At 33.0% G+C, this 14,141-nt stretch overlaps 1 protein-coding gene across 1 annotated transcript; it reads right to left on the bottom strand.

Annotated features, from left to right (window-relative positions):
• Positions 1-8,375: 8,375 nt before the first annotated feature.
• On the bottom strand, positions 8,376-11,827 carry LOC118738990 (neurocalcin homolog; the record flags this gene model as incomplete). The annotated part of the gene is given in 4 exon segments (XM_036470062.1): positions 8,376-8,640; positions 8,935-9,123; positions 9,664-9,782; positions 11,733-11,827. Coding segments are annotated over 4 exon segments (573 nt in total). The 3' UTR covers positions 8,376-8,445.
• Positions 11,828-14,141: the final 2,314 nt, after the last annotated feature.

The following is a 14,141-nucleotide window of genomic DNA, read 5'->3' as shown; positions in this document are numbered from 1 at the left end:
AAATTTCGAAGCTGTAAAGTTGCCTAGGATCAGCCTGAATATTAAATGAAGTTTACCTGTTTCCAACTACTACCTGTGGCATCTGTAGGGTATTGAAAAGCAAAGCCCTCTTCCTAAAGCCCTCTTGCCAAACTGTCAAATGATTTTAGTGCCAAAGAAAAAGAAAATGAGATTTGGTCTCTTTCAGTTGCAACATCAGGCAGAAAGTTCAAAAAAAAAACAATTGAACGCGCGATGTAAATATGTTTGGGAGAGCAAATTTTTTAAGATGCGGAATTGTACCCCTTTTGTTGCCCAGCTGGATGTGGTAGGTAGCGATAGTCAAATTAAAATTTCAAACAATTTTTTTTTTGAAAGAAAACTCGATAGGTGGTGCTGACATCGAGTTAATCGCACAAATATTCTTACAAAAACTCAAATCGCCAGGTAGCTCTCGAATCGTTTTATTGCAAAAGTTCCATTTACAGTCCTTTTTTGATAGCACTATTCCCCAACTTTGGTCCAAATTAAACTACTTTTACAATTTGAATACAATTTTGATGGGAATTCGAGAAAAATGTTCATTTCTTTACTATTCGTGTTCCCGTTAGTAGAACATGTCTGTGCAAATAAACGAAACTGTTTCGAAAAATACAAAATACTTTTCCAAATGGGTTTATTGACTGCTGGAAGTGATTTTCTATATTTAGCCTCCTAGCGAGTGTGGTGTCGAGGGCAAGACGTTTTCCGAGAGTGGAATCGTATCGAGGATTATATGGTATTGCTTGAAATTTCGACAAGACTAGTGTGTTCAAACGGGAAAACTTGGCAGACTTCGACGAATTTCGTCACAAGTTGACTAAAATAGCTATTATGGAATGCAACTGCCCTGTACTCCTGTAAGAGGGCTATAGGCAAAAAGTGGGGAATAAAACCACATAAAGTACACTGGACGTACACAGCTGTGATAAGACCCATCCTCTTCTACGGCGTCGCCGTATGATAGCCGGCGTTAAATACGACTTTGGCCCGAGCCAAGTTGCAACGGCTACAGAGGACGGCTTCCATGCTTACCACGGGAGCACTATCTGGAATAATGTTAAATCTTCCACTGGTGGTTATCATTGGTGGCCTACTCTAGTTTTGCCAGGTTAAATGCTATCCAGCCGTGGAGAGGCCTCAGATACGAACACGCAAAGCTCCCTGAAACTCTGCCGAATAATCTACGACAATTATATTATACCACTCCTCTACTTTGTTTAGACAAAAAATTCCCCATAAGAATCCCTAAGAAAAACGCATGGGAAGGGGATAAATGAAATAATGGTTAGCGGGATTTACTCAGTTGAAATCGCACTTAAGCTCAGTCTACGCTTACCGGAGCATTGTAGTGATTTAAAAGCAGAGCTTAAGGCCATAACGGTGCCCGCTTGGCGACTTATCAACTTCCACCCCTCCAAAACGGTCCATCGCGATATATTCTGAGAGTCAAGCTACTGGTACTAAATCACTAAAATCTAACTGAAAACCGTTCAAAGTAGCCACATAATGCAGAAGAATTTTCGACTTGTTGGCATCAAAATGCTCCTTGACTGTTATATGGGTCCCTGGGCATAGGGACATTCCTGACCACCGCCGACGAGCTGGCTATGAGAGGGACGGAAATATCCGAAATCAATTATGCTTAATACGCGGGCATACGTCGAACCTCCTGTAAATAAATGGCTTCCATTTGTGAAATCACAACGGGGCTTTTCAGCCTACGTGGCAGGCACTCTAACCTAACTTATAATATAACTAAGTAATATATGAATAACATACACATATTTTACAGACCCTCCGAAAAAAAGGAAAAAGTGCAGGAGTTGAAAAAATTGCGAACACATTTAAGGCAGTAAATAAATAGATATGTGTGTATGTATATGAAAAGCCAGATGTGAACTAATTTGTTTGAAGAAACAATACAGGTTTGCGCGAAACTTCAGAGTTTCCATGGTGCCACTTCGATCTTTATTACTTTCATTCGACCCGACTGGTGATGTGCTGAATTTTCGGTACCCAATACTTAAAAAAGATTTCGGTACCCAATACTTCCTTTTCGGTACCCGTTACCGATTCTTTACATTAAACCTTCGCCATTATATGATATCAAGTTTAGAAAAAACTTTAATTACTAATTTACATGTTATCGACTAAAACACTTGAACTTATCGCAACAGAGAAATATTACTTTATCAGTTTTAATCTTAGTTGATCCAAGATTCAAGAAAAATGCTTTTATGGATGAAGAAGCCTTTCAGGGGGGGAGATTCTGTAACCAGTTAGCGACAAGTTTCGGATCGATATCGCACTTGTTGACGTAAAAATATTTCATATCATACGTCAACAAAACCGATGCCGATTCGAAAATTGTCGCTAACTGATTACAGAATTTGCCCCCAGGCCTACAAAAATGATATCGTCAGATTCAGCTGGAACAAAAATGTTTCAAACAAGTAAGAGTTTCTCTGCATTATGGCCTCGAAACGACATACATATATACATCTTTCATTTGAATCCGTTTTAAAAGCTCTATTGGCTCCTACATTCGGGTTTTTATAGGCGAGTCTCCCCTGAACCGTTTTTTCCATATTTTTGGCCTATGTGCGCTTTTATTCGAAACCTAAATGTTTCGGTACCGAGTATCGAGAGTATTGGATACTTTTTAAATCGGTACCGAATATCGATCAATACTTAAAAGTATTGACTCAGCACATCACTAGACCCGACACTACACAATGTCAGTGTTGTCGAGTCGTGCAAATTTGTATAATTTACGATTTACGCAATGAAGCAGATTTTTTCTGTTACCGACTGAATATTTTGTTTTCTCGTTTTTTATGCTCATATCTTAACTAATATTCAAAAAAAAAATAAATTATTAGGTTGCACTACGAAAATGGTTAAGGTAGTTGCCCCTTAAATAAGAATTGATTTATTGAGATTGATTTCGATACGATCCTTCGCATATCTACTCAGAGCGATAAAATTTGTTTTTTGTTATTTTCGATCTGCCATCCTTAATATGGGCACGAGTTGTTTTTACACCCTGTTTTGGCATGATTTGAAAATCTTCAATGCGGACAGCAGCCAATAAAATCAACCACCAGCCATAACACAGAGTTAAAAAAGCATAATAAAACAAAAAAAAAATTAAAATCTAAGTATTAGATTCTCTCCATTTAGTCTTTTCAATGTGTCCAGAATCATTCAGATGCGTTAACTACTACGCATATATACTAAGCTAAAATTTAGCTACGAAAAAATAAAAAAATTATACAATGTCAGTATGTCAGCGCAATAAAAGGTCTTTACCATCTTTAAATTTTAGAATTTCAACCGTAAATACTACATGACATTGAAGTTAAATTGAAAAATTTTTATTTGTTTAAATTAAAACCATCAAATATTTTGTAAATAATTTCACTTGAATTTATTTTTAAACTCTTCCTTTGTTGTTTTTGTTTGAATATTTGGCAAATTGCGTCTTCAAGCACCACCAACGTTATCAGTTGCACTTATGTAATCGAGTATCGGTGCGTGCTTTGATTGCATTTCAACGTTATTGTGGCTACAAAAGCCCCATTAGAAAAAATAAAAATAAAATCAATGTCAAAATTTAGTTTTTAACTAAATTATCTTTCAAAAATAATAAATCTTAAAAATGCGTTGATATGCTTTCGAATTACTTTTTTGGCGGCTTTCACTAACAAGGCGACTGACTGGCCACTTTGTAATTAGCTGCTGCAATACAATTATGCAATCGACAATACTACCTCTGCATACATTTTGTGCAAATATGGAAAGAGCTTATCACATTTCAGCTATGACATCACTTGCAAATTTTCAATTGAAAAAATAAAATAAAATTATAAAAAATACTTGCACCTTCGAGCAAATAATTTCTTCGCACAATAAATAAATTTTTATATAAAAAGCAATAATTTTTCCAAATATTTAAACTAAATTACTTCACTTTTCAACGAAACTTTATATGTATATGCCTCTATTTATCGCCTTTTTTTCCAATTGTGTATTTCAATGCGTACAGATTTTCAACAAAGTGCACAATTAAATTTTCAATTGCTTCAAGTAAATAATTTCGCGCTGCAGCTGCTGCCTTCTACTATTGATACCTTTAAGAGGTTGATGTTGATTGAAGAGGTATACAAAAAACACTGCAATCGAGAAAGTTAATTTAGAAATTGGAAGCCTTACCAATTACTGAGGCAAAGGTTTTTTTTGCATTTATTTCGAAAAGTTTAGCCAATCAGCGCCAAGTTGTCAACCACGCCAATTAACACTTATGCGAAAACACTTTTAGATTTAGATTTTAGGGAAAATACTTATTTAAATTAGTGCAGCCAATGCACATTGATTAATTACGTACGCTTGCTTTGTTGTGGCAGCTAATAAATTGCGAACGCTTGTTGCGCGCCCAGGGTCCATTGCATTTGGTAGCAGCAACGCGCAAGAAGGCCTATGAGGTATTTGGCAGAAAATTGTTATACATTTTGAAGTACATACAACAAATTTTAGCGCTCGTTGACACTGTATGCAGATGGATTTTTGACAAAACTATATGAGTCAAATTATCAAGTTTTACTTTAGAAATGCTATTTGCTAGTTTTTAACAATTTTTGCTCTAAGAGTTCTGCTTACGGCGAAAATTCGTACCGATTTCAGCAGGACTGCACGGACTTTAAGATAGTTGTCCCGCAGAATATTTTTTGGGAACGATTATGTGCCCTGGTCAAACTAAATAAAACCTATTCCAATCAATATACATAAGTATTGGGTCATCAGGAAAGTCTCCATGGATTTTTGGGTACATTTGAAAAACTTTTTTTTTTTTCTTTAAAGAAAATCAATCTTGATGAAATATATCGAGCCCTAACCGCCAAAATATCGTAAGCGACATTTTTTTCAAAATTTTCTTTTTGATGCAGAAATATTTCTGGGGCATCTAGATGCATTTCTGCTTCAAAAATAAAATTTTGAAAAAAATGTCGCTTACGTTATTTTGGCGGTTAGGGCTCGATATATTGGCCATTATTATCTATAACCTTTACCATTATTATCTATGACATTATTCGAGTAGGTTTATATCATCAGTGTAGAACTTCTGTGGTTTATCGGCAAAAACCTACGACAAGTGATCGTCAACGTCTCTTCGTTCGTTCAACTTCTTTTTTTTTTAACATATTGAGAGTTTAACAAATAGAAGTTCGTCGGGGAAAAGTCCAGGCTATTCGGTGGATGCATTAAAACTTCACAGCCAAGTTCCTTCAATTTGTCGTTCTTTCTTGATTTCTTCGTTCAAACGGCCAAGTTATGCACAGCACCGACCGAATTGATCGTTTCGCCGTATTGTTGTAGTTCATAATGGGCAATTCCCTTCCAATCCCACCAAACAATCAACATAACTTTGTTCGTTGTCAATCTAGACATTGAAGTCATTTGTGTGGTGTCATCGGTCTTTGGGGAGAGCCACGAAATCCCCAGAAAACAAAATCCCCAAAATCAAAATCCTCGATATAAAAATCCCCAACCACGAAATCCCCACACTTTTTGGCGACAGTGTCACAAAATCCCCAAAACACAAAATCTCCAAAGTTTAGAATAAATTTCGATTCAATTTTAAATTTTTTTTAATTCAAGATTTTCATTTATTCTTTACATGGGAAACGACGAAAATGTCAAAAGCCAAGCAAGAAACTTGAAACGCCTTGACGTTACAGAAGAATGTCCCCTTTTCTTCTCACCCACTCTCTGCCACTTGCAAGCAGAATTAAATTCAATACTTTAACCCATGGTGCAACAAACAGATGAAGTAATAAATCAGCTTTCTCGATTTATTTTCTGCCAATCAGCTAACTTATAAACAATTTTAAAGGCAAACTTTCAAATAACTGAGATAGTGTAAAATAAATATAAATCCTTCTTATCGTTCTTATTACAATTTCACCGCGTAAAACCCGCCATACATATTTTCAATTTATGACAATATTTATATATATTTTATGAGGCCATGAAGAAGCAGACTAGTTGTCTACAAAAAAATAAAAAATTTAAGTAATATGAGAAAGAGGGATCTATAAAAAATAAATGCGGTATTTTCACAAAAAAGCTCATTGCACCTACGTGATGCTACATACAGTGGTCGAAATAATTATAGCCGCACCACATTTTGACAAGTTTTAACATATTATTTTTGTTGTTATTTAATTTTGGTTATTTTTTATAAAAATGTAGTTCATTCTTCAACAAACCCCGTGTAAATCCAAGTTTCAAACTTTGTGCAATATATAAAAAAAAATTGGAAAAAAAAAATGGAAAATGAAAAAATGGAATTCTAGTAGAACAAAGTACAAGTTTCAAATGGCTGCAAACTACGGTTAATTTTTCAGAATTTTTTTGTCCTCTTTGCTTCCATATAGCGAATACACAATTTATTTTTATATGAAAGAAACCCGTAACATCCTGGACAAAAAAAGTTCTAAAACATTAACGGTAATTTTGGGCTACAAAACTGTGTACTCACAATCTTTCAAGGAAATCTAATTAAAAAAGTTAGAAATTTTTACGAAAGTGTGTTGAATTTTTTTAAATATTGTACAAAGTTTGAAACTTGGATTTACACGGGTTTTGTTAAAGAATGAACTTTATTTTCATATAAAAATAATCAAAATTAAATAGCAACAAAAATAATACGTTAAAACGGGTACGGCTATAATTATTTCGACCACTGTATTATAGTAAAAGAAAACTAAAAGGGCGTACCTCGGGCTATTACCCTTTCGATTCTAGTAATGCATTTTAAGGTGCACCCCAACTTTTTTTTTGAAATGTCAGGCTACTCTAGCGCTCAAGGCTTCATATACATATACAATGCACATAGAACTTGCATCGTTACGTTATCGCTAATTATTTCGCTATTTGCACTTATAACTTATTTGAGATCTTTATCCTACAATATTTCTGTTTGCAATTAAAATTTGTATTTGCCCTTTCATTATTTGCTTTAAACTATTTTGACGAAGAAATATTGTAATTTTCCATTTATGGTTTATATTAATGTCTTGAACAATGAACTTTGTGTTTATATAGACCCATGCAAAATGAATTCCTAAGTTATTACGATGTATTAAATTTTCTGTAATATTCATTTACCTATATTTTCGTATCCAATCCACTTGTTAGCGCCCGTAGTGATTCATTCCAAAACAAAAATAGTTTGATTTCATTGATGGTTTCAAACAAATTAATTGGCGTTAATTCATGTGGCACCCAAACATCGAACTTCTTTGTGTAGCCTGCTCTTTTATGATGATGCCTGACAGCTGCCATACCAGTCTTGCTCAAGAATTTGCATTCATAGATTTTGCGAAGAAAATGCGTGACACCGTAAATTTTATAAAAAGTTTGAAACTTATATTCAATATAACATTGTGCGACAACCGAAACCAGTCTGGGATTTGTCAACATTTTCTGAAAGTATACCCATCCTGTAGTAAATCAATCGATGGATTTGCAAAAGTTAGCTCGCATTTTTATTTTATGGCCTACTAAAGTTTTCATGTCCCGGCCTAAGTAATTTTCAAAAAAATACAGAAAAAAATAAAATAAATGACTGAGCGACATCCTGAAAAGGTCGTTTTGACATTTACTATAAGAAACCCCGCAAAAAGCATAAGATAAATAAATTCCTTCATCATAAATTTTCAATCAGGTATCGTGACAAAGCAGGAAAGTATACCCAAGTAGCGTTATCAAATCACTGACTAGAGTGCATCCCTTATTTCTTTCTATGATTGAAAATTCGAGCAAAAGGAGCGATTAAGGAGTACATATTAGTGAAAATAAAGTCAGCTTGATAATGGAGCTACATAGTATAACGAATTAGAGTATTCGACGTTTATATGTGTGTTGGCTTTATCCGGAAATTGTCTTTTTGTAATAAACATAAATATCAAGTATGTGGTCAGCAATACGTATGCGTAATTTATTTCTGTTTGTGATACTTTGACGAAATCGAAAAATATTACTCATACGACCTGTGGGTCATAGAAATATTACGAAATGTTAACTATGTATAATAATCAATACATGTAAAATGCAATTCTGTTTAGACATGATGATGACAACTTTTGATCTTATTTATGATAACGTACGGCATTTATTTAAATCTACTTTCAGCACAAAATGGATTTCGATGATCAGTTTTTGTTTAACATAATCTATTTACGTATATTTCCGTGGCTTCTTTCCGTCACATCTTTTATTATTGGTTTTTTTCAACAGCATACTACTCACCTCTATCAATTGAAATAAACAAAATTAGAAAAACAAATTTTTTTTTATTATTTTCCATGTATTTGAGATTAATTGTTTATTGCTTGTTATAACTTTTTAATTATATAAAAGTTAATGTGTTTGAGGATCACATTGTAATAAACGAACAATTGATGGATCACTCTTCGCACCCTCAATAAACTCTTCGAGACTTAATTTGCCATCTTTATTTCGATCCATCTGTCTAAAAATTTTATCTGTTCGTTTCTCTGGAGTACTCTCGTCTTCCGGCATTTTCATAACAGAACCAACCATTTTATAAATTGCCTGCAAGCATAGAGAAAAAGAAATTCAATTGAATGTGAATAAATAACAAAAAACGTTAAAAATTATTGCACATAAATATGTACGTGCATATGTATGTGTTGTTGCAGTATGCGAGTTATGCGGCCTTATCGCAAATTCTATGTGAACCAATTCGCGCAAAAATTATAAGGCAAAATAAAAACAGTTTCTCCCAACTTGTTTTTGTTTTGCCTGTTAAATTACGGGAACGATTTATTCACATGGAGTTGGGGATAAGGCTGATACATTAAAAAGATGTATTTTTTGTTTGCTAACCGTGACGATTTCCAGCATTTCTTGTCGGGAAATGTAGCCATTTCCATCTAAATCGTACATAGAGAACGCCCATTTTAACTTCTGTTCTAATTTGCCGCGTGATGTCACACTCAACGCGCATAGAAACTCTCGGAAATCAATTGTGCCATCGCCATTGGCGTCGAATGTTCGAAAGACGTGCTCAGCAAACTGGAAATAAAAAGGATGAAATGAAATTAATTTCCTTTTTAGCTTTTAATTTTTTTGAGTGGTCTTCAAGCTGTTTTTTTAAGTTTTTTAATTTTTTATTCAATTCAACATTTACATTTTTCATGTAACTACTTTATATTTTTTACATTTATTTCGTTATATTTATTTCTTTGTATTTATTTTTTATATTTTTATATTCATATTTTTATATGTATTTATTTTTTAATACATATTTTTACAGTTTATATTTGAATTTATTTTTTTTTGGAACGAATTTCCGTCATCCCTTGTCTAAAATAAACTATCTTCCTCTCACGGAAAAATCAACCAACCAAATCAACAAATTTAATTTTTCATTTTATTTCATTTTGTTTTTTGAATATTTTGTTTTTAGTTTATTTTTTTACTTTAGTTATAATTTTTCACTTTATTTCATTTTGTTTTTTGAATATTTTATTTTTAGTTTAGTTTTTTATTTTAAACCAAATTTATGAAAATAAAAGAGTTTTAGCAATAAATTATAACCTTGCAAAATCTTACCTTACTTGCATCACCATACGGAAAAAAGTTCCCATATATTTTTTTGAACTCCTCTACGGAGAGATGCCCACTGGGACAATCCTTTAAAAATCCCTTATACCATTCTTGTATTTCAGCATCTGAAGTTGAAAATAATAATATTTACAAGCACGTTACATAAAAGATAGATAAAGATAATAAAATAACTAGCACAAAAAAATAAAAACAATCAGCATAATTCTGTGGTAGGAATAGCTAATGACCGATCCGACACAGATTTACAACCGAGCCAAAAACTGTCATTTCGGCTAAAGATGAAAAAATTAAAAAAAAAAACTATATTCGTATGTTACACCATAAAATTATAATCAGGCAGTTCTGCACAGCCTTCTTTTAGAAACCTCTTACTTCCACCAGAGGCTAAGTTCAGGGAATTATCTGCGAGAATGGGACATAGATCCCGATGGTATATGCATGTTGATGCTGAATCATTTGCATCCAGAGGAAGTAGACTACCCTACCAAGGCCTTCAATCGCTCAATGGCCATTGACATTATATCTGATAATTGGAAGACTGAGTAATTCCACCACAGAAATTTGGAAAACACTCGATCAAAGCTTAGTCTTATTGTCCGATACCTCTCCTCATCCCGAATTTGATGGCACTTGAGTCCCGCATCTGACCTTAAAGATGCAAACACACACAAATACGTGATGTGACTGCCTCTGTTAAAGAAATTTTCCTATAAGCGGAGGACTTATCAAAGGCTTTCGATACTCTGAACTACATACATACAGACATACCTCACGTGAACAGAGTGTATTGAGTCATCCTCTCTCACTCTTCGACGGTGGTCTGTGATCTTTTTGGGTGGTGGATAATCCAAAAGGCTAACGCATTCGTAGGATTCTAGACAACACCCGAATCTTATTAATAATCAGCATTATTGCGAGAGTCGTGTCGAAGGCAAGTCGTTTTTCGAGAGTCGAATCGTATCGAAAATTTCACGTAATTGCCTAACATTTCCACTCGACTAGTGTATTGAAACGGAAAAACTTGGCATCACTGCATAGTTTTCGACTATTTTCGTCGTTTACTTGTCGACTATTTTCGTCGTTTACTGTTTACTTGTTTCAGAACGACAGTCGACCATGCATATGTTTGCGAGTCGTACATTTAGCCTAATTTACGACTTACGCAACGAGGCTGAATATTATAACCAACCATCCAAAAAATGGGAGTAATCGATTTATTTTAACACATACCTACCATGCAAACTTAAACTCAAAAACGCCTTAAAAACACCATAAATGCCATCATTATTATATGGGTTACGTTAAAAGTCGCAAATATGTGTCTTTTTTTAATCGAAAGAAAAGATTCCGATCTTTATTTTTTCTATAGCTAGAAGACGTAAGAAGACCGAGAGAACAAAGTTTTTGTCCATAAAAAGTACCAAAGTTGGCATTTATTAAGTGTAACTTTGCTTATATTGCTTATACTTATTAAATTATTGGGGTTTTTGCGCTGATTTTTACTCTATCTATATTTTCGTATGCACCTACAACAAAAGCAACCAAAATAAAAAGTTATTAGAAAAGAACTTGGCTCAGTTCAACCAAAAGTCTCAGTAAGTTTTAAATAGTTGAATAAAGTTCTTCTGACTTCAGCCCCTTTTATTTTGTATAAAATTGTGACTCTCGTAAAAAGTTATAAATAATTTTTCTTTTTCAAATATTGCTTTAACCGTCCAAATATAAGAATTGAATTTTCAAAAAGTTGAATTTTTTTGGCCGAAATCCCACTGTGCGACTTCTTGATTTTTTTTTTTTTTGTTTGTGCAGATAGTGGAAAAAGCGGAGTAGCGCTCTAAATATTCTCGAAAATTTTATCAAATCTACGGTCATACATATGTAGTAAAGTTCTTACATCGAGTCTAAACTTAACTTTTCTAAGCAAAGCTATATAATAACAATGGGCCGTATGAATAAAAACTAAGAAATTGCTTTTGCTTGAAATTTCATACCTTTTACTTCAATATATTTGTTTAAAGGGTTTTATTTTCTATGTATTTCTTTGCAATGCTTACCTGTGAATTCTGTATTTTGTTTAAGGTCCTCTAAGACTTCTGGCTTCAATTTACTGTTTTGTTTACCCATTTTGATTACTCATGCTTTGATTTCTCTGAAGATAGAAGAAAAACAAAGATTTACAACAAAGCTAAAAATTCCTTTTAATAAAAAATTTTAATAAAAAAAACTCCAAATTAATGATAAATATATTAAGATTTTGTTACCGTTATTGATCGTGTGCGCTTCGAACTTGAACAACTAGCAGATTATTAGCGAGCTTGAATGGGGTTGCTTGAATAGATATACGAAAAATACAACGCCAATACAGCAAAGATTAAAATAGAGACAAAAAAATCCAATTAGCATAAGTAAGATTCTCAAAAAAATTTTCAAATCTAACATCATTGTAAGCAGTGAGCTTACGAATAACACTGTTGTTAAACGTTTGCTTTAAAAATCGCATAAAAATTAAGCGCTTCTACGTAGATTGATACTTAGCGGCATAAACTTTTAGTTACTACAGGGAAACCTCGATATAACGAAAAACTCAATATAAAAAAATGTTCCATAGATATAAATATATAGAAATTTTGAGCATGGAAACCTTCTAAATATATTAACGGTTAAAGTCCCGTTAGCAAAAGGCATCTATAAAATAAAATATCTCGACTCAGAAGCCTCTACATAACGAATTCGGAATACGTTGACGGTTAGAGACCCCTTATAAAAAAACGAACCTTGAGGTACTTATGACGAATTTTTTCCAAAATTTTGAATTTTTCGTTGTATGGAGGTTTTGATATTTTATAAATATATCAAACCTACAGCATTCGTCCAACTTTTTAGAAGCAAGAGATTTGCATTTTTTTTGGGCAGCAAAGTTAAAAGTGCTTAAGAATATTATTTTGGAACTAGGTATAAACTAAAAAAAAAAAACACTTTTTTATTCAAATTAAGCTTAACTAAGTGTGTATTATTTGTCATAACGGCCCACACTTTCCCCATTACCCTTATTCCCCGGTAATTTTCACACATCTACAACTCGCTTGTTATGTAGTAAAAATAGCTTTTATTTTTTTGTTTTCTTTTTATTTTTGCTGAAGACACATGCGAAAGAAACACAATGACTCGTATAGAATTTGTGGAACAAATTAGCTTCTGCAAGTTAAGCGTTTTTTATCTGCTTAGTTTTGCTATTTAGAATGCACTTACACGCCAAGCATTAAGAAGCGTTTGGCGCATTGTCGAAAATATAAACAAGAAATTTACCAAAAAAAAAAAGTGCGTTGCAGTTGAGCATAGGTTTTGTTTAACTTTCTTTATCTTTTTGTATATGAATACTATGCATATAATAAAAAAAAAAATATTTCTGATTTTCAATTTTGTTATTAATTTTCTACTGATTTTTTTCACATTTTCGTTTTCTTAATTATTTTACTTCCGCCACGTTTGTGACCACCAGCTTTTCTAAACAAACCTATTAGACGCACCGCAAGTGGTATGCGTTTTTTATTTCAAGCAATTTCCCCCCCGTTTTTTCAAAACAAACAAAACTTATTGCGAGTCATACGCCTGCGATACTAAAATTAAAAGAAAACTGAAATGCCAATACTGCAATTTGCTACCAATTGCAAATGCATTATAATGTCCCCGAATAAAAAAAAAAAAATATGTACATATATATGTACATATATCCATATGCAAATAAATGTGTGATATCGGGGCAGTAGTAATACGTCAGCGTCTAAGCGGAATCTTTATTTGTAGTAGCCTATATTCGCAGCAATCAACACTTAAATAATAAAATAAAATTTAAGAAAATATTTTAAAACGGAACGAAACGAAAAACACTAGACTACATGAGAGCTACATATGTACAAGTAATTGTTAGAGCTACTGCTGCAAACATAACTACACACATACACAAGTATGTATGTGCATTTGCACTTAATTAGATTTGTTTTTCAATGCCTTTATTGCAAAAAATTACAAGAAACAAAAGCAAAAAAATACAGTGTTTAATTTTACTCGTAAGTATGTATGTCCGTATGTAGCAAGTTTGTATAAAATATTGAAACACAATGTTAAATTTTAGTAGATGCCTTAGTATTCATTTTAGGAAATGTAAATTTATAAATTTTATGATATAAATGATTCAATAAATTACATAAACCACAATGGGTCATTTGCTTATTTTTATTTTGTTTTCTTTCAAAATTTCTTGTGGTTGTTTCTTTGGTTGTTTTTTTTTAATTTTATTTTGTGAGGGGGTGGTTGTTGGTTTTTATGTTTTCTTTTCATTTGGTTGTGGTGTTTATGGGGCCAACATTTTTGAAAGTTCCTCATCTTGCAGGCACCCTTTTAAGAATTCATCTTGGGTTAATTGACCATCATTGTTTTCGTCCATTTTTGCGAAAATATTTTTT

The sequence above is a fragment of the Rhagoletis pomonella genome, unplaced genomic scaffold (genome assembly GCF_013731165.1).
Source record: "Rhagoletis pomonella isolate Grant_MI unplaced genomic scaffold, Rhpom_1.0 Rhpom_scaffold_00005, whole genome shotgun sequence".
NCBI classification, from domain to species: domain Eukaryota; kingdom Metazoa; phylum Arthropoda; class Insecta; order Diptera; family Tephritidae; genus Rhagoletis; species Rhagoletis pomonella.
The sequence above is the reverse complement of the archived record's forward strand: the minus strand, read 5'-3'. Positions and strand labels throughout refer to the sequence as shown.